Source organism: Oryza sativa, chromosome 1 (genome assembly GCF_034140825.1).
Source record: "Oryza sativa Japonica Group chromosome 1, ASM3414082v1".
In the NCBI taxonomy this organism is placed as follows: Eukaryota; Viridiplantae; Streptophyta; class Magnoliopsida; order Poales; family Poaceae; genus Oryza; species Oryza sativa.
In genome coordinates, this window is record NC_089035.1 from 9,256,039 (window position 1) to 9,277,447 (window position 21,409).

The 21,409-nt window shown below is 45.1% G+C and overlaps 3 protein-coding genes across 4 annotated transcripts; 2 read left to right on the forward strand and 1 right to left on the reverse strand.

Annotated features, from left to right (window-relative positions):
• The first annotated feature begins 1,462 nt into the window (after positions 1-1,462).
• LOC4326262 (uncharacterized) lies at positions 1,463-10,181 on the forward strand. 2 transcript variants are annotated; one of them, XM_015771752.3, is made up of 7 exons: positions 1,463-3,669; positions 5,617-5,749; positions 6,154-6,369; positions 7,723-7,878; positions 8,217-8,900; positions 9,039-9,155; positions 9,743-10,181. In XM_015771752.3, the coding sequence occupies exons 1-7, from the start codon at positions 2,549-2,551 to the stop codon at positions 10,112-10,114; spliced, it is 2,799 nt and encodes a 932-aa protein (XP_015627238.1). In that variant the 5' UTR covers positions 1,463-2,548; the 3' UTR covers positions 10,115-10,181. The 2 variants fall into 2 exon arrangements, with proteins under 2 accessions (XP_015627238.1, XP_025880382.1); XM_026024597.2 differs by lacking the exon at positions 7,723-7,878.
• Positions 8,247-12,111, reverse strand: LOC136354975 (protein MIZU-KUSSEI 1-like). Its single transcript, XM_066306890.1, has 2 exons — positions 10,927-12,111; positions 8,247-9,230 (listed from the first exon to the last, which is right to left on the reverse strand). Exon 1 carries the CDS (start codon positions 11,894-11,896, stop codon positions 10,955-10,957), a length of 942 nt encoding a protein of 313 aa, XP_066162987.1. The 5' UTR covers positions 11,897-12,111; the 3' UTR covers positions 8,247-9,230; positions 10,927-10,954.
• Positions 12,112-16,051: 3,940 nt separating this feature from the next.
• Positions 16,052-21,123, forward strand: LOC4326264 (rhomboid-like protein 20). Its single transcript, XM_015761500.3, has 8 exons — positions 16,052-16,372; positions 16,502-16,602; positions 17,546-17,686; positions 18,184-18,250; positions 18,960-19,114; positions 19,206-19,307; positions 19,943-20,062; positions 20,609-21,123. The coding sequence occupies exons 1-8, from the start codon at positions 16,348-16,350 to the stop codon at positions 20,774-20,776; spliced, it is 879 nt and encodes a 292-aa protein (XP_015616986.1). The 5' UTR covers positions 16,052-16,347; the 3' UTR covers positions 20,777-21,123.
• The last annotated feature ends 286 nt before the right edge of the window (positions 21,124-21,409 follow it).

Here is a 21,409-nt window from a genome sequence, read left to right on the forward strand (position 1 = left end):
AGACAGAAGATCAACATACAAGCCAATATACGCCAAGACAAGACGCCAGATATCGACTTTAGAGATAAGCCTAGAAAAACCCCATATGGTACCTACGGGAACCAAAGAGAGGAATCTAGCGTTGTCTCTGATCTCACTGGATGTGGATTCGAGGAGGAAGACTACCCTGTTATCGACTACGAGTCAGTACTACAGACTGCCAAGTCGACAATAGTTAGATAGACTACCCCAAATATTATACTGGTATGATTATGGTGAATAAAAGCAATACCGGCTTTGGCCAACATGATATAGGGTTATTACCTGACATTTCAGGGGCCCGAACCTATAAAAAATCCTCGTCTCCGTCTCTTTTACTTAAATCTCGCATATATCCTAGTACCAACGATCCCCATACTGTGCAAATACCGGAATCGTGACATCAAACGTCGACAACACCTAAACCCTATTCCTTCTTCTCCATGGCGCCCGACACCACGTCGAAGCCAGCGTTGTTTCCTGATGCAGCTAACGCCGCGATCGATGAGGCTGTCAAAGCCGTCGCCGACGCCGTACGCAATTCCTTCACACCCTCCTCCGGATCCGACGTTGACCCAACTACTGGAGAAGCGGTCGCTGCTGCCGCTGCTCGGCGCGCATCCAAGGCTGCCCACGACACACTCTCCACCGCTCTTGCGTCGTTCTGCTCCACCTCGCATTATAACATTGTTGGGATTGTAGATCTATTATACTCCATCCGTACATAAATATTTAATATTTAGAATATATTTGGGTCAAACTTTTCAAAATCAAGTTTGGCGCCAAATACAAAACCGTATCATCTGTCAATCTTACAAGGTAATTAGGATATTCTTAAATTATTTACCTCGCCAGTATGCCATTCCACGTGGACTGTTTACGCAAGGAGAGAATCTTGTGGCCTGAACATTGGTGAGCGCATTTAGGTCCTGTTTGTTGTTAACGTTATCAAATTTTAAGAAGTACTAAATTGTGGCACATTTTTATGCTACCGAATTTTGATAGTATTTTTGTGTTTGGGTTGAAGCCTTATCGATCTTTGGTAAAGTAGCAATAGTAAGATTATTTTTTTTACCTTGTAAAAATGTGGTAATACTAATAGATATTAGGCTTGTTTGGATTATTACCAATTTTTGTCGTACCAATATTTTGCTAGTGCTAAAACCTTGATAACTTTTGGCACTACCAAATTTCATATGCCCTCCATTTCATATTATAAATTGTCTGATTTTTCTCTAATAAAACTTCATAAAGTTTGATTAAGTTTATAGAAAAATTTAGCAATATCTAAAATATTAAATTAGTACCATTAAATCTAACATTGAATATATTTTTATAATATATTTATTTTTTTAAAAAAAATACTACTATATTTTTCTATAAACTTGATCAAACTTTAAAAGTTTAACTAGAAAATAAGTCAAACAACTTATAATACAAATACTGTGGGCCTTTATACGTTACTATTGAAGCTGCCAAAAAAAATTGACAGGGTAAAAAATGCTATTAATCCAAATAAACACATGGCAAAGTTGGAAGTGACCAAAATTGCTACTCCATCCATGATCCAGCTAGATGGGATGGGATGAAACCATATCTGATTTTGGGTTAGGATGATTCCACTCACGTGTTTGGTTTGTAGGATGTGACAATCCTAATTTTTTGTTTGGTTGAAGGGATAAGGGGGAGATGGGATGGACATTGTTTGCCATCACCGTCAACGACCGTTGACTGCGCCACAATCAAGCACAGTGGCAGCAGCAGGACGGCCACCACCGTCGGAGCACCCAACCCGCTGGCCCACCATCGTCGCCGCGGCTGGATCGGGAGATCCCCTGCGCCAGATCCGCCGCCGCCGCTCTCCCTACCTCCAAGTTTCGCCGCCGCCGAGTCCCCCTCCTCTGGATCCACCGCCGCCGCCCTCCCTACCTCCAAGCTTCGCCGCCACTCGAGCCCGCCACGTCGACATCACCGCAGCCGCTCTCGTCGAGCATCGCGATGAGCGGCAGGATGGCGCAGAGCATCTCGCTCGTGGCGGCGACCGGTGTTGAGGCAGGGGGTCATGGAGGAGCGTCGGCGGTCGTGGAGGTGGTGGCAGGCGGTCGTGGCGGAGCGCCGGCGGTCACAGAGGAGGCGGCGGGCGCGGGCGCGGACGAGCGCCGGCGGTCGCCGAGGAGACGCCGTGTGCTTCGTCCAAGTGGGACGAGCTCGTCTGGCCGATTTTGCCGGATGTGTTTGTCCCGGATCTAGGAGGAATATTCCTCTCTAGGGACCAACCCATCCCACTCGCCCCTCAACCAAACACCTCTAAAAGTAGATTCGTCCCATCCCATCCCACCAACCAAACACTACCTAAATTCACACGAATCCACTTCAGTCAAAACGAGCGCGTGCTCTCCAGGCCCACCACCACCTGGGCCCCCACTCCCCCTTCATTCCAGAATCTATTTCAGCCAATCGGCTCTCTGCTTCTCGCCTCGCCAAGCAGAGCACCCGCGCCGCGCCTTCTCTCGCCACCGCCGCCGGAGACATGGCGCCGCCGCCGCCGCCGACGCCATCGCCGGCGCAGCCGAAGACCAGAAAGAAGGACCACGTCCGCCTCAACAACCCGTTCCCGAGGGCCGTGCCGTCGTCCTCCCTCCGGCACCGGGACGCCGCGCCGCCGCTCTCCTTCTCGCCGTCCTCCAAGCTCGCCCACGGCGCCCACGACTTCCCTGTCGGCCCCCACTTCCTCCTCCGCTGGGACCCGTCCCTCGGCGGCGCGGTGTCGCTGGCTCCTCGCCGTGGTGGCGGTGGCGCGACGATGTGGGAGACCGTCCCCGGCGTCGCGTTCGTCTCGGCGGCGTCCGTGGACACCGAGGCCGACGAGTGCCGCGGCTCGTTCGCGCTCCGCGACGGCCGCGCCCGCCTCGTCCCCGACCGCCAGCGCGTCGACAGGATCCGCGCCGTGTACCGCCGCGACGCCGACGCCGACGCCGACGCCGACCTCCTGCGCGTCGCCGGCGCGGCGTTCCAGGCGTCCGAGCACGAGCAGGCGCGGTTCCCCGTGGTGGTGATCACCGGCGTCGTGTCCGCCAGGAAGCCGACCCCCTCGCCGTCCTGCCTCTGCGGCCGGCGCCGCGCCGCAGCCGCCGCCGGACGGCCGGTCCTCTCGGCGCGGTACTGGATCCTCCTCGAGGAGAAGAGCGACACGCAGGTCGCGTTCCGCGTCAACCTCGGCGACTACCAATGGAGCTGCGACCACGACCGCCACGCCACCCACCCATCCCCATTGCCATCGCCATCCCCCTCCACCTCCCCAAGAACGCACCGCGCCGGCAGCATCCTCCGGCTCCGCCTATCCACCCGGGTGCAGCGGAGCAGCGGCGGCAGCAAGAAGAAGAAGAAGCTCGCCTTCGCCGCCGCGGGCGTCCCGGCTGACCGGGAGGAGCTCGCGCCGCTCGTGCCAGCGGCGGCGGCGAAGGAGGAGTTGGAGTTCAACCGGGTGTGGATGACGTTGGCGAGCTCGCGGGAGGAGAGGTTCTACGGGTTCGGGGAGCAGTTCAGCCGCGTGGAGTTTAAGGGGAAGCGCGTGCCGGTGTTGGTCCAGGAGCAGGGGATCGGGAGGGGCGACCAGCCCATCACGTTCGCCGCCAACCTCGTCAGCTACAGGTAACAAGTCAAAATCCACAATACTCCGGCAGCTACAGGGTACTCTACTCCCTCCGTTTCATATTAGAGAAGTTACTTCCTCCGTCTCTAAATATTTGACGTTATTGATTTTTTTTAAATATATTTGACCGTTCATCTTATTCAAAAACTTTTGTGAAATATGCAAAACTATATGTATACATAAAAGTATATTTAACAATAAATTAAATGATAGGAAAATAATTAATAATTACTTAAACTTTTGAATAAGATAAACGGTCACATATTTAAAAAAGTCAACGGCAACAAATATTTAGAGACGGAGGGAGTATTTTAATTTTTTTAAGTCAAACTTAGTATTTTAATAGCTTTTTTTCATGTTGAAAATATTGCATATCTTTTCTATAAATTTGATAAAGTTTGATTTAGAAAAAAAAGTCAAAACAACTTACGATACGATGAAACTGAGGATACGATGAAACTGAGGTAGTACGTATTATTGTTGATTTAGTCCAACATTGAAACTATGATCATTAATACTACCTCTCAAAATATTAGTATGATAAATGATTTTAGTTTGGAAAAATAAAAATCGTATGAGTACGTTTTTCTTTATAGGTACTTCCATTTCAAATATATCAAGTTTTAGTAATTTGCACGACTATTAAGGGGAGGGGTGAAAAGTCTTGTTGCCTTTTCGGGGGGAGTGAGATATAGGCCCTTACTAGTTGGGAAACTATCTTTTGATGCTACTCCCTCCATTTCATATTACAAGACTTTCTAGCATTGACTATATTCATATAGATGCTAATGAATCTATACACATATATGTTTAGATTCATTAACATTTATATGAATGTGAGTAATGCTAGAAAGTTTTATAATATAAAACGGAGGAAGTAGGATAGTATGGGTAGTTTAGTGGTAAAGGTTATCTTTTGATGGTAATAGGTTGTTATATTTGAAAGAAATTTTAAATTTTAGAAATTGTTATATTTTGGGATGGAAGGAGTATTTTTATAATATTATAATTTTGTTATATGTCGTGGTTATATTCTAATAGAAAAATATTAGTTAATGGTACATCAACGGTGTCATGCATGGTTATACAATTTTTCACTTATCATTTATAAATTCTTTTTACTTCCCGGTTTACCACATCAACTCTAGGAAAATTGCATTCTTGTTCTTGTGACATGTGAGTACTTCTCAAAAGGAGATCAGAGCTCTTTTTGAGTACGGGGAAAATTTCCGAATTCCCATGAAATTGAACAGATTTCTTTAAAAATCGACCGCACTGATCATATTCCTTATTATGTACATGACTTATTCCAGTTTTTTTAACCCTACCAAACTTTGACTTCAACCAACAAAAGATCTTTCAAAGTTTGATGTTACCGGTCCTGACACGGTCCGTTCGGTCACATATTCGGTTTCTTTGCGTCTTGGTAAGCAATAGAAAGTACTCCAGAAAGTTACTGTTTTTGTAGTTGAATAGTAAGTAGAAAGTGAAAATCCTCATTGCCAGATTGCCATGCAAGTGTCAAGAACTGCATTGAGAGCTTGCCTGAACTTATCTAGGAGTAGTTATCCAGGCGTTGCCACTTGCAGCTCATTTGGATGAGCTCGAAGAGTACAGCAATTTAAGGTAGAAAACGACATTGCATTGATAGAAATCACCAAATAATTCTAGGAATTGTAAGGCCTGCAGATGAGAACTCTGAAACCGCAGCGACAGTGACTGACCGTTGTGCCTTGGTTAGAGAATTTGTAGCTTGTGCGTGTGTGCTTGAAATTCTTGTGCAGATTGTACTTCTCTTGAGAGAAATTATCATGTCAAATTGTCGATTTGTGAGCACTGATCCATGATTTCTACGAGTTTTCTTCTCTTCTTTTGGATAACTTGATATGCATTTTTTAGTATGTTGTTGTTCATGGTGGTTTATTACTTTGTTTCGTCATGTATAGGTCTGGAGGAAACTGGAGTACTACGTATGCTCCGTCTCCGTTCTACATGACCTCAAAGATGAGATCTTTGTACCTCGAGGGATACGATTACTCCATTTTTGACCTGACAAAGCCTGATAGAGTGCAGATTCAGGTAGCCATTCCATTACCCCCTAAACACATTTCTGAATCCTGAATTTCTGACTAATCATTCTGAACTGTCAATACTTGATTAGCTAAACTAACCAGATCCAAGAACTTCATCGATGTTCATGGACAGAATTTCAAGAACTCACATTCACTCTGCTTTTGCGATTTTCCAAATAAAAAAAAAGGAGATTTGGAGGGAGAGACATCCCTCCAAACATTTTAAGAAGAAATTGTGAGCGTGTTAAAACCACACACCCTTTACCACTGCACTATCAAGTGCATCTCAGAATTTTTCAATCATAAAACCAAGAACTTCATCGATGTTATGGACAGAATTCCAAGAACTCGCACATCCATTCTGCTTTTGCAATTCGCCGATTACAATTCTGTGCTGAATGAATCTGGCAGGTGTACGGGAGTTCAGTCCAGGGGAGGATCCTGCACGGCGGCTCGCCGACGGAGCTGATCACGAGCTACACGGAGTCGACGGGGAGGCCGCCGGCTCTTCCCCGGTGGATCACGTCCGGCGCGGTGGTCGGGATGCAGGGCGGCACGGACGCCGTCCGCCGCGTCTGGAAGCAGCTGCAGGACCACGACGTCCCGGTCTCTGCATTCTGGCTGCAGGTCTCAACCTCTCCCTCTCCCTCTCCCTCTCCCTCTCTGAACCTGAGTTTCTTGTTGCATTCGATCTGAACTCTGAACCTACTAGCTGAATTCCCTACGCAATTGCCAAAGTTTGCTACTATTCCCTATCATATTCATAGGACTTGTAGTAGATAAATTTGTCATACATGTGCTAGATCTTTTTTTTCTCTCTCTCTAGTACGTGTGCTAGAAACAATGCTAGTGTTTATCGGTTCTGTCTAAAAACAAAAGAAATTGTCTTTTTCTACTTATCATGCGAAGGTCAAGTAACAAACTTAGTGACAGTAAAAAGAAATGTTCTTTATCCATTGGAAATATATGTCTCTACATGAATCAGTTCTTGTGTTATTTTAGCATCTACTAGCCTTCTAATAGCATGTACAATAGCAGGCTATAAGCCAGCTATAACCATATTTTAAAAAGAAAGAGAGAGAATAGCAGCGTGCTATAGATATGTAGCCAGCTACAGCACAAACTCTAAGATGTAATGTGTGTATGAAAGCACCCGCAATGGTAAAGTAAGGTGCTATCTATAAAACATGTACATCTCAGCAATAGACTAGATTAATAGTAAACCACTTCAATGGTATGTCTACATGGGTATCTATAGCTCTCTAATCCATTGCCTCGTTTTTCTCTATAGACTATCTCCATGTTAGTAGATAGCTTTGCTCTCTCGCTTCATTTAATCTCTTTCAAGTAGGAAAATATGCTGACATGGATCTCTTGTAGAGAGTTTATAGATAACCATTGTGGATGCCCTGATAGGTGAGATCAAATATTAATAGTATAGTAAGCAAACTATTTTATGAATTAACTATTACATGGGCTATAGATGATTTGGAGCTAGTAGTGGGCTATACTATTAAACTTGCTCTAATACGTAGACCCAATGCCAAGGCTTTCTTCGTAGTATCGAATAAAATTATATAGTAGACTTGGCCTTAGATGCGTTTGACCAAAATGCCACAATTCTTATTGGTTAGGTCTTATGAACCTATTTTTTAACTAAAATTTGTTCAATATTTTTTTGAATGGCCAAACCATTACCGACGTTTTATATAAAAAATAAAGGTGCCCCGTTTTAAAAAGAAAAGGAAACAACCTTACAATACACAATTAATTAGAAAAAATTGTGTGAAACCACAACTACCATGAAACTCCACCAGTTAAAATTTGTTATAGTTGTCATGATAAATTGTTGATGGCCTTAGACCCCTGACTGTCGATAATGATAAGACCATGATCCTGATGCATTCAGCGCTCTGAACCAAGTAAACTCTCCATGATCCAATTTCCAAGCTCTGGACAAATTCTTTCACAAAAATGCAGGATTGGGTTGGCCAGAGGAAGACGTCCATTGGATCCCAGCTATGGTGGAACTGGGAGGTAGACGACGACCACTACGCCGGATGGAATGATCTGGTCCGCGATCTCCGGCGCCGCGGCGTCAGGACCATGACCTACTGCAACCCATGCCTCGTCCCGGTGAGCTCCAGAGATCAGTGATCATGGCGACGATGCATGCAGATTCGATGCTGCTCCCTCCGTTTTTAAATATTTGACACCGTTGATATTTTAGCATATGTTGGATCGTCCGTCTTATTAAAAACTTATGTGAAATATATAAAACTATATATATATACATAAAAATATATTTAACAGTAAATCAAATAATGGAAAAAAATTAATAATTATTTAAATTTTTGAATAAAATGGATTGTCAAACATAATTAAAAAGATCAACGGCGTCAAATATTTAAAAACGGAGGGAGTAGCTTTTTTGTGATTCTGAAGCTTGACGAAGAGAACAATGGCGGGTGCAGATGGACAAGAAGGCGAACGCGAGGAGGCACCTGTTCGAGGAGGCCAAGAAGCTGGGGCTCCTGGTCCGGGACGCCGCCGGCGAGCCGTACATGATGCCCAACACGGCGTTCGACGTCGCCATGCTGGACTTCACCAACCCGGCCGCGCGCGCCTGGTTCAAGGGCGAGGTCCTCGCCGTGATGGCCCGCGGCGGCGCCGCCGGCTGGATGGCCGACTTCGGCGAGGGCCTCCCGCTGAACGCGCGGCTGCACTCCTCCGGCTCCGGCGACGACGGCCCCGTCGCGGCGCACAACCGGTACCCGGAGCTGTGGGCGCGCGTCAACCGCGAGTTCGCCGACGAGTGGCGCTCCGGCGAGCACCGCCGCGTCGCGGACGACGCCGACGACGGCGACGGCGACGGCGAGCTGGTGTTCTTCGTGCGGGCGGGGTTCAGGGAGAGCTCGAGGTGGGCGATGCTGTTCTGGGAAGGGGACCAGATGGTGAGCTGGCAGGCGAACGACGGCATCAAGAGCAGCGTCGTCGGCCTCCTCACCGGCGGCATGTCCGGCTTCCCGCTCAACCACGGCGACGCCGGCGGCTACTGCACCGTCGACCTGCCGCTCCTCCGCTACCGCCGCAGCGAGGAGCTCCTCCTCCGATGGCTGGAGCTCAGCGCCTTCACCGTCGTCTTCCGCACCCACGAGGTACATACATATATATACATCCATCAGCTGATCAGCTGACGCCATTGCTGATCAAACAATGAGCTGATTAATTCGATCGAGCTAGCTAGCTAGCAAGATGATCCATTGATCCAATTAATTCTGAGTTTGGATGTGCAGGGTAACAAGCCAGGATCCAACTGCCAGTTCTACTCCAATAACCGCACGCTCGCGCATTTCGCGCGCTGCGCAAAGATCTACAAAGCCTGGGAGTTCTACCGGATCCAGCTCGTCGAGGTACTGAACTGACACGTGACACGCCACTCTCTATTCCTTCTCGCTCTTATGTCATTGCAAAGCTTTTGCACGTGCCTGGAAAAAAAAAGTTTACACGGTGCACGTTACAGGACATAAATAACGAGTGGACATCTCTCATGCAAATATTATTATATTTGTATGTCATCTAAATAGTTATAAAAATCTTTTAAAAAAATTGACAACATAGATTAATATGAAGTATATCACTCCACAAGCATACAAACCAAATTCAACTTCTACAAGTTGCAACAAAAAGAACAAAATAAACTAAAAATAGTTATCGTACATTCGCAGTTATATTTGTTATTTTTGTTACAATTTGTAGGAGTTGAATTTTAACCTGCATGTTTGTGGAGTGATATACTATATCATATTAATCTATCTTACCAAATTTTGTCAAAATTTTTAAAGACTATTTAGGTGGCATACACGAAACGAGAGGATATCCCCTCAAGGGATGAAATCACTTGCCCATTTAGAAGTGATTGCCCATATATTGTATCATGTTTACACAGTATTGTATTGTACTACCTAGTTGTTTATCCTGACAACTGGTTTCTTCTCAGGAGGCGGCGGAGAAGGGCCTTCCCGTGGCGCGGCACCTCTTCCTCCACTACCCGGAGGATCAGCGTGTGCAGAAGATGACATACCAACAATTCCTGGTTGGGACAGAGATGCTGGTGGTGCCGGTCTTGGACAAGGGGAGGAGCACGGTGACCGCCTACTTTCCCATGTCAGATGGCGGCTTATGGAAGCACGTTTGGACCGGCGATGAGTTCGGTGGTCGTACGAGTAGAGGGGGTGTAGGAGAGGGGATGTCGCATGGGTCTGAGGCCGAGGTTGAGGCCCGGATTGGCTTCCCGGCTGTGTTTGTGAGAGTTGGGTCGACCGTTGGAGAAAGGTTTGTAAGAAATTTGAGGGATCTCAAAGTATTATGATTTCATAACCAATTGTTTATACAACGAAAAGAAAGGAAATTTAATTTGGGTTTCAAAGAGTGAGGAAGACAATGTGTTTTTTTTTTGGGAGAAGTTTGCAACTCTTGAACTCCTTAAAAACTTCTTTCACTGAACTCCTTTATTATGTTGTTGGATTGGATATTAATTTGATCCAACCATATGAAGCATTTATTGGATTTGTATTCTTCACAACATTGATTCCTACTCACAACATTGGAGTACATGAATATCTTAATTCGATGTGTATTCATTATCATTAACATATGAACATTGATATGGGAGGCCTCCATTAGTTCGATATGTTTCTACCCCTAGAAACTTGACAAGATTACTTCATTGGAGCAGAGCATTATTTGCCAAAATTTAGCCTTTGCGTTACGAATCACAACACGAATGGTAATGTGTGACAATCGATCAATTTTTGAAAGGAGAATAATAGATTTGCCCTCTTCATATACCTTTTGCTTAACAAAAACTTTTGGCGTTAGGCATGGAGGCGTAGAGCTCTATCACCATGTAACTTATTCGACTTCCCAATACAATGTAAGCATATATGCACCAATTGAACACATGATCAACTAATCAAGCTTATTCCATCTGAACATTTCAATCTAGTATTTCATTCTCTACATGGTTTCTTTATATGCAATCTAGACTAAACCATTGATATGTAATAATCTACACAAACAATCATAGAGGAAAACACACAAGGTTGGGATGAGGCACACTTATCAAACAAGAACAATATGATCCAAGATAAAAAAAGAAGAAGAAGAAGAAGAAAGAAAAACCTAAATAAATTAGAGTGATCATCGTCGATCATGTCCTAATGAAGAAGATGGTGAGCTCCGGGCCGGTGGCGCATCCCTCCGGGTTGTGCATGTAGTACGTCTCGGCGTCCTTGGACCCCACCACGCGGTCGAAGTGCGCGCGCATGTACGTCACCTCGCCGTCCGCCGCCGACGTCGGCGCGTCGGCGGCGACGGCGGGGAGCACGCCGGCGCCCATGGACATGGCGTGCAGCAGCCGCATCACCCGCTCGTCCGCCTCCGTCGCCTCCCGCCGCGCCGCGTACCCGACGCTCTCGCCGTTCACCTCCGCCGACCACACCGGCTCGTCCAGCAGCCGCCGCGGCGGGAGGGGATCCCCCGGCGGGTGCGCGTGCGGCGGCGGCTGATGCTGCTGCTTGTCGCACTCGAGCGTGACGCGCACCATGCCGGCGGCGCTGACGTCCTGGATGAACTTGGCGGTGGGGACGGCGATGTCGAGCAGCAGCGCCGGCGGGCTGCCCGGGCTGTCGTGGAAGGCGATGGTGATGCGCGCGCGGCGGTGGCCGTAGAGCGTCCCCGTGGTGCGGGTGGAGCCGTGGAAGTGGTTCCTGACGGCGCCGCCCGCGCCGCCGTGGTGGAGGCCCGGGAGGTGGGGCAGCGACGGCAGCCCCCGGCACGACGGCGCCGGGAGGATCGGGAACGACCGGAACGCGGCGCGCACCGACCGCACGAACCGTGCCGGCCGCGACCAGTGCTTGGAGGTCTGCTGCTGCTGCTGCTTCTGGTGCTTCGCCTTCGCCGCCGCCGCCGCCGCCGCCGTCGACGTCGGCGGCGGGAGCGGCGGGGGGAGCGGCGTGGACGGGCCGAGCAGGAACGACGGGGCGTCCGGGAGCGGGGTGGCCGGCGCGGGCCGCGGGCTCGGTGTGGACGCGGCGCCGAGGAAGGCGGTCGTCGTCTCGGTGGCGTCGGGTCGCCGGGGAGGCTGTGTCATGTGGCGGTCGGCGGCGCTGCCGCCGGGGCAGCGCGGCGGCGGCGGCGGCGGCGGCGGCGGTCGTCTGGTCGGGGCGGGGAACGGCGCGGCGGCGGCGGCGGCGACGGCGGTGGCGAGGAGAGGGAACGCGCGACGTGCGGTTGGGAGAGGGGACGCCTTAATTTTGGAGAGGAAACCACACCGGCGTGCGTTGGCGCCAACTGATGGCCTTGCATGAAACGAGGAGGCCGTCAAGGTATTGGTTTTGATGTCACCTAGGAACATAAAAACTTTTTTAAAAAAACACCGACGGCAGGAGTTCTGCTAGATATATTAAGAAGGAGATTTAGCCCAGTTTATAAGGAAAACCGTCAAAACCTACACATAGAGAAAAAAGAGAAACAACCAACGACTACAAGACTACTAAGGTACGACTCAAGTCATCGTTGTCAAACTCATCAAGAGACGAGAAGCGCCCCGACTTCTTAAGAAGAGCCACAACCTTCAAACAAACCCACCACAGGAGCAGGAACTATTAATCGAAGCCTCCAACAAGGAAACAACATCAAGAATGCTTTTGACGCCTGACTGTAGCACCAAACTAGGTGTTCACCTAAAGAAGAGAGAGTCACATGAATGATGCACCCAAGAAGAACACGGCACCCAAAGGCGTCAACATCACCATCACCAAAAAGACTACGAAAGGCTTCCGCCTTGGGCAGTTGGGCTCTCTCGATTGTTGATTACTCCCTCCGTCCCATAATATTAAGGATTTTGGAGGGATGTGACACATCCTAGTACTACGAATCTGGACAGGTAGGATATATCACATCCCACCAAAATTCCTTATATTTTGGGACAGAGGGAGTACCCTAAAGAACAAGACAAGGGTGTTCTGAGTTATCATTGCCTAGCTTGCCACCCGGCACAACAGCTCCGATTCCACCACAACACAAGATGACACTGCACTTCAGGGGCATACAACACTGCTCCTCCATCCACGTTGAACTACACTTCCTGAGGGGTTATCATTGCCAAGCTCGTCACACCAAGTAGCTCCGACTTCACCTCAGCTTGCGAAAGCTCAGCCGTGGGTGGAACCAACCAAAACCACCAAAATCCCTAGGTACACCCCCCCACATGTCACCTAGATGTCGCAGACCTCGAGAAAATGACGATGACGCCGAAGGTTGCTCAAACTTTAGCATATTGTGGGAACCCTGCTTGACCATACGGAAACCTCATTACTACCATGGGGCTCCCTGCACCGGGATCTAGAAGCAGAGCGATACAAAGAAGGGGAGGAGCTCCGGGTGGGAAAAGGAGATTGGTCAGTCGAGGGGGAAACCACAAGCCGTCCTTGAAGCCACCAAGAAAGCCGATGCCCACCATGATGTTGTTGCCCTGCGGCTATGCACGAGCAATTCCTGCAAATGCGGACACCCTCAACATACGCCAATCCAGACAAATCCGTCGACGGCTCCAACTCCAACTCCACCCTTTCTAGGTGCTCTGGCGGCTTCAACTCTACCCCTGCAACCGTAGCAACTCCAGCACACCACCGCCGTGACCTATCGGCCACTGCGAAGCCTGTGGCTGCTGCAGCCCTGCCCACCTTGGAATTGCTCTCCTACCGTTGAAGGCGCCAGCCTCTCCAGATCCGGCCATGGGGTACCAGATCTGTCCATGGGGCCACCAACAGCTCGACCCCCAAACTTTGTCACCGCCAACTCCGTCGTCGTCGACTCTGTCTCCTCCTTCTACGCGGGTTGCCGCCTCCTCTGCTGCAAGTGTTGCTACTGACCTTGCGAACTCCAAACTACAACGCCTTAGATCCGCGAGGAGCCTCGACTAGATCTGGAGAGGAAAAGCGGCCCCACCGTCGCCTTCCTTGTCACCGCACGTAGACCGGCGGCTAGCATCGGTGACGGCGAGGGGGAAGGAAGGGGAAGGGTGGTGGGCCACTGCCGCGGGTGGTCGTCGCCTGAGTCACCCTTGAGGATGACATGGGCACTCAAAGATGGAAAATTGTTGAACACTAATATTGATAAAGATGGAACATGAAAAATTAACTGAAAAACTGAAGACGATGAGAAGAGGAAATTAAGACTAAAATAATTTAGAGCTTGAGCAAATTAATTTAACTATAGAACGATTTGATCAATTCAAAAGATAACAGAAAGTTCCACTGTACGCACGGCCGCTGAGATAGCCATCTCTCCTCTCCTCTCCAAGTGAACATGGTGTATAATCTAATACTATGAACTATTTGCATATAATCTAATACTGTGTTGTTATATTTTGAGATGGAGCGAGTGTTTTTTTCTTACAAAACAAAATAGTACTGCTATATTTGTATCATTGTGACAAATTTTCTCTGTATTTACAGCTAGTACCATTTTCAATTTAGTTTCAACCTTTTTATGAGAGTAAAAGAGTATTTTCCTTTGTACAACAGCAGAGTGAACTTTTTTGCATAGTTTTTTTTAAGACATAGATAATTTTTGCAGAATATATGTTGGTTATTGGACTTACTGTTTTAGTTGTCCCATTTTTTGCCATAGGATTGTTAAGGACCTGGATAATAGTCGTCCATCTAATACACCCAAACATTGCCACATTCAGAGCAGTCTGGCCCTTATAGAACATGGAGCCAATTTTAGAACTTCTAAAGCAAATTTATATAGAATTTCGAGTACTTGTTTAAAAGTTTCAATACAAACTTAAATTCACATGGTTGCCGAAAGGGAAAAGTCTGTGTACTCCCTGTACTTCCATGAAGCACACCAAACTTTGAAACCAAACATTCAACCTTTCAAATTTTACAATATCATTTATATTACACCATAAGATAGTTTTGGATAGTAATTTTGCATATTTGGAGCTTAAATAAGTGGTTTTGAATAATAATTAACATAGTATGTTTATATATCGTCATTCATCGATCCCTCTATAGTGATGTCATACTAGTATTATATCAACATTGGTTTGTAAGTGAGAGAAAAAAAAGGTAAAAGCAAAATGTTTAGGCAAGGATTTTAACATATATATGTGCAATGCATGTGTCACATGGTCAAACTCATTCAACATATATGCAAGTTAGATAAAAACCACTTGATAAAATCATCTTAGGGTGTTATATGAACAGTATTCTCGTTTTAAGTTTTAGAGTGTTGGATGGACTTTCAATTGGGGGGGGGGGGTTTCCTTGCCAAAATAAACAATAACAAATTTTAACTTTACCAAAATTTGATAAGATAACAATTTAAATACTTCCTCAGTTTCATATTATAAGACTTTCTAGTATTGCCTACATTTATATAGATGTTAATGAATCTAGACATATATGTTTAGATTCATTAACATCTATATAAATGTGGGCAATGCTAGAAAGTCTTATAACCTGAAACGGAGGTAGTAGTACCCAAAATAGCCTCTACAAAGATTTGATAGTTCTAAAATTTTCTTCGATATAAATAAAGTAACAAACCAGATACAATTCACACACCTTAACCTACTTTTTTTTACACGATTCACACATCTTAACCTTAGCTACGTTATTAAAATTTGGCATTGCGGTTGACTTAATAGAGGGGCTATTCATATTGATGTTAACCATATTATTTTCTAGTAAATTTACCAAAGATGTGCATATATTTAGTTTTTTTTTCCAAACTTTAGTAAATACGTAAGAAATCCTGCCAAAATTTTTGGTAATATTGAGTAATATTTTGGCTACAATCTGCCCCGCCCCAGAAATCAAATTAAGGGCTGTTTTGGATTGCTACCAAAACTTAGCCCTACCAATATTTTGGTAGTTTAAATAGTACATGTGCTTGTTTTGATTGAGACCAATTTATTGGTAATGCCCATGCTAGATTTGGCATCAATTTAGAACAATCTTCACTAGAATTCATGTGCTGGCTTTATATTTGTAGCAAACCAAATACAATCTTACCCTAACAAAAAAAAATTGGTAGTACCAAAATTTATCTAAGTTTTTTTTAAAAAATTGGTATGATAACAATCCAAATAGACCTTAAGAAAGGCTTCTCAAGTTTGTGTAGGGAACTGATGCGAAGAGAGCAAACTTGTGTGATTTCTAGAAAGCTCCACACCGGAGGTCGGAGGAGGAGGAGAGTCCAAAGCCGAGTTCCAGCCAACCACCCCCCCTCCACCGTCAACGACTCTTCGTCTCTTCCGCCTCATAAAACACGCCACGCCTCATCTGACTCTTCTTCCCCCTTCCTCCCTCCCGAGCTCCGCCCGCCCGCCCGCCGCCGCCGCCGTCGAGTTCGCCGCACCTCTCGCACGGCCCCCACCCCGCGCTTCCTTCCTCGTCGGACCGCCCGCGACCGCGAGCCTGCCTCCCGTCCAAGTTGACGGGAACCCTCGCCGCGGAAGACCGCGGAGAGGTGGGGGGCCGCGTCCCGACCCCGGCGGTGGTCGATCGGTTCCGGACGAGAGGAGCGATGCAGGGCGGCGTGTCCGGATTCCGTAAGCGCCGCCTCCCTCCCCCCACTCAGATTTCGCCGGAATCGAGACCGGAATTCCGCCCCGTTTACTCCGTGCCTGACCGCCTCCCCGGCGTTTGTTTGTTTGTTTTTTCGCTTTGGTTGGTTGCAGAGAACGCGCCGGTGACGCGGGCCGTCGTCCTCGCCAGCGGCCTCCTCTCCGTCGTCTTCAGCGCCCAGCGCCGCGCCCGCGCCCTCGTCCTCTCCCACCAGGTCATCCTCCCTCCCTCCCTCCCTGGATAGCCGGGCGCCGAATCTCGATTGGTTTTTCAGGCAGCTGTTCCGTGGTTAGGTCACGAGCGTTGTGTTGTGTTGCTTTGATTAAGTGCCTGATTCATGGGTTACTAATTGATTAAGATTCATGAATGCACGATCGCTGAATCATAGGTTTTGATGTGCCTGATTACTTTGTTTTTAATAGTCTATGGTGTTGGCGAATCAGTGGGTGAAATTTGCTAGTGGAATGTTGTTCCAAGGTGATGTTAGATTGCAGATTTTGGTCCGTTCTGGAAATTTGAGGAGTGCTCAGTAGCTGGTGCTTATTGATGGACTGTATCTGTGGGAAGACATGGATTGAACTGTTAGGGGTGTGCGGTCACGCAGTGCATCTCTGGGCAAATAGAACAGAAGCAAAATGTGTACATCAACTTAGGATTCAGTTAGTCTGGGAAATATCTGTACACAACCCGAAAAGAAGAAAAAGAACCATCTTCAGACCAACTAGCACATATAGATGTTTCATCACCGTTGTAATTGAATATATCATATGTTCTTTTTGGACAGTAGACTACGAGTTAAAGTTTTACTTATCATATAAACTTACATGGAAACTAATCATGTTAATAATGAGTAGGACATGATTTTATGTTGATAAGTTGGCAAACATGACATTTCAGTTGCACCATGCCACTTATATATGTTTAACCATGTGTGTACCTTATAGTTATAATGATAGTTAACTCCCAATAGTAGCTCTGAAACAGTATTTCTCATGTGCCTGTTAGCTTGCACTGCTGCAGCACCGTTAAATTATTCTTGTTATTATCTGTACTTCACCTTCTGCTTCTTTAATGCAAAACTTAAGGTGGGCTGCATCCGTGGTATGACGGATCTTTTGTAATTTGTATGTGTAAAGCAATCATTTTTGTTATTTCAGGGGATTGTCAAAAACTTCCGTCTATGGAAGTTGTTTGCATCTGGGTTTGCCTTTCAGTCAACACCGGAGCTATTGTTTGGAGTCTACCTGCTCTATTACTTCCGTGTTTTCGAGAGGCAGATAGGCTCTAACAAATACTCGGTAAGTGCCTCAGTTTTGTACTTCTCTCTGCTGTGAAATGAATTGATAAACAACAGTAATAGTATGGTAGAAAGAGTGAGATCAATTCTTTTCTGGGAAATGGAGATTGATAAACAACTTACATTATATTGGTAGAACTAGAAGCAGGAGTATATTGCATCTGAACCTGTACAGTGGAACTCGAGAACTTTACCGTCTAGTACCTTGAACTTTAAAGTTGCTCTTAGCTGCTTCATATAACGCACTGTAAATTTATATGCCGCAGACTTTAGTGAAATGCTTCTGAAGTGTAAAAACCTAATGTGCAATTGGAAATACTCTATCAAGTCATGAGCCTAAGTGTGGAATCAACTCAGTTTTAGGGCCATATATAATGCATGAAGGAATAAACAGTATATTTAGTTTGTTTTAACTTCCATTGTAAGAAGAAATAGTTGTTCAAACAAATTTGCTAGTAAGAGATCATGATATAATTGCTTTTTAATTGTATTTTGCAGGTTTTTAGTTTATTCACTATCTCAGTATCATTGCTTCTTGAGATCCTATCTTTGGTTCTCCTGAAAGGTATGACAATGAGACAAATTTCTGACTAGCATTGTCTGGTAAATTTTAAGAAAAGAACATACTTTTAAATTCCTTTTCCTTGAGTAGTTATGAATGATGCTTACATACTAACATTGTTTTCATTTTCCTGCTTTCTGCAACTGTTATAATTTGGATGTTCTGGAAACTGATTGGCTGTTGTCTAGATAAGAAAATGTCAAGGTATACATCTTAAAAAACAATATAGTTGAGAACCTAGCTGAGTAGTTTGTAGGCTGAATTGTGATAAATATCAGCACCCAACCAATGAACTAGCAAGCAATGCATCATTTGGTGCAACTTGCAAGCAAATACAAATTTATTGATTCAATATGTTATGAATTCAAGTCAGGTAGTTGCTACCTAGAGAGATTCATTATATGTGACATACTAGATCCAGTTGTTCCAAGACATTGTTTCTGGCCATATTATGCTATAGGGCTCTTGATTTATTGTTCTTCACCATTTTATAGTGGTCTTTCGAGACATTAAGCTCCATGCTGATGTTAGTTTCCTTCCCTCTTTTTCACGATTATTTTTCATGAGCTTAGCTGTTGAATTATGAGCATTATTTTCTCTGAGTTTTTGAAATTTATTGAGAGTGCAGTTTTTGTCATAATTTTGTGGCAAATGTTGACTTTTTTATTTGTCATTATTGAGCTTCTTTTGATATTCTTATTTATTTTTGCAGACACCAACTACCTCAGCACTCTTGCATGTGGACCTTATGGCCTTATATTTGCCTCATTCATTCCATTCTTTCTTGACATTCCTGTCACATCACGATTTCGTATTTTTGGTGTTAACTTCAGTGATAAATCATTCATATACCTAGCTGGCCTGCAGGTTAGTTTTTTTTTTTGGACAGAAATGGATACTTATCTGTCATTTACGCTTAAGTATTTCATTGCCACAACTTCCCTGTTACTCTTGGCAGCTGCTTTTATCTTCTGGGAAGCGTTCTCTTATTCCTGGTATTTGTGGTCTGATTGCTGGTTCTCTCTATCGTCTGAACGTGCTTGGCATCCGCAGGATGAAGGTAAGTTCTCCCTTATTCATACTATATTAATTTTTCTTGTTATGTCAGTACCACTAAAATTATATTCTGTTGTTTTTCTGTTAGTCGCCTGGTTACTTGGAATAATATTTAATTCCATATACTAGAACTATTGTAGTCACAAGTCATGAGTCATGGCATCAGAAGTTATTTTTTAATAAAATCTCACTGTGTGCAATATGATATGGAATCAACTGGACCAAGTAATATCAGGCTGGAGCTAGTCATTACCTGCTCCACCTACAGTTGTTAAATATCAGATAATCATTTCGAAGAAAAGAACAGCACGGACCGCCTGTATGGTCCATGTTGACATACATATGGCTGCAGGCAGAATTAAGTGAAAGTACATCTAGTCAGATCTTTTTTGCTATTGCATTTTGTTGTTTATTCCTGGTTTCCCCTTTTTTGTTGGATATTTGCTAGCTTGGTTTTGAGTAGTACGATCTGGTGTCTGTTCTTTTCAAGTTTATTGTTTTGGGGTGGGGGTTGGGGGTGGGTGGGGCAGGAGAGCTTTTATTTATTATTATATTTCCTTGTCTTTAGAGTTTGACCAAAGGCTCAAAACATGCCTATTTTTCTGTCTGCAGTTCTAACTATTTATGCTCGTTGTACAGATGCCACAGGTTATTGCATCATTTTTCGCAAGAATTTTCGCACCTTCTTCGGGAGGTTCATCTAGGCCCTCCAGGAGTCTGGTCGGAAACATGAGTTCTCGTACAAGCCGTGCTGTGCAGGTTAGTTTTTGATAAGCTAAGTTTGGGTTTTGATTTATGTGTATGTTGATCCTTTGATAAATAAATCTTTTCATCTGGATTCTTAGCTGGTGAGTAATTGGTCATATACTTAGCTGCCATGTATGCATGTTTCAATGATTCAACTGGACAATTATGATTGTTTTGTGATGTCTTCCATCATATGTGATGAAGATCCATTGTAACTGAAGTGAACATAGATAGATCAAATACTCATCCATATATGTAATCATCAACAAGATTAAGATGACTCCAGTTACTAGCACAAAATTGTTGTTCCTTGGTCTTGGTCCACAATGTTCTTAAAGTTCATACTTAAGTTACAGGTCTCATCTTGATGGGTTTTGATGTTTCATATCTGTTACTGTTATTCAATTATTTTTCTACTGATACAAGCATAGCCCATTAATTTTTATAGTTTCTAACATACAAGGCACGAAACCTTTATCATCTCTGAGTTCCTAAGCATTGCCTGAAAGAAAACCAATGACTATATGCTTACATCTTGATTCTGTCTATTTAATATAGAACAATCAGCCATCTGGATTCGCTCCTGTCGTGGAGCCCCCAGAATCTTCAATCGCTATGCTGGTTTCGATGGGCTTTGATGGAAATGCTGCAAGACAGGCGCTAATGCGAGCCAGAAATGACATCAACACGGCCACGAACATCCTCCTTGAAGCGCAGACTCGTTGAGCTAACTTAATGCGACTTCCCTGGAAACATTGCGGGCAGAATTGGTGATATTTCTAAGATGAGGCAACATGCTGAGGTCCATTAGGCAGCAGATTGGCGACGAAATGGTGCGCTGCTAATTTTATTCACTTGCCACTGGTACCATGATTTGATGAGAAGTTCCACTCGGCTCTTGCTAGCTGTCAGGCGTCTGCTTAGGAAGTCAGCAAACATTTGCCGTAGTTAACGGGTTATCTATGTCAATATTTAAATTTCTCTCACCTTACAGATGATGTATAATTCCAAATTCAGCTTGTAGGATAGATGATATATAAACATTGGAATCATAGTGTAAAATTCTTTAGAAATTTGTGCCTCGTGATCAGTTCTAGCATCGATTCATGGATAAGTACTCTAATCATGTTTCGGTCAGGAAAACTGAAACCGGATAAAATTGAACAAAAATAACTAAATTTTTGTTCAAAAATTTTATGCTTGGTTTGGGTTACTGGGTGCTAACTGTTTGCATCTGGCGGTAAAGAAAACCTTGTTCCTGCTTAGTTTCTTCATTTTTATGATTTTATCCAATGCTATTTTTCATTACGTGAAGGACGCCTATGTACCATGACACGCTCCAATAGACGGAGACTAACA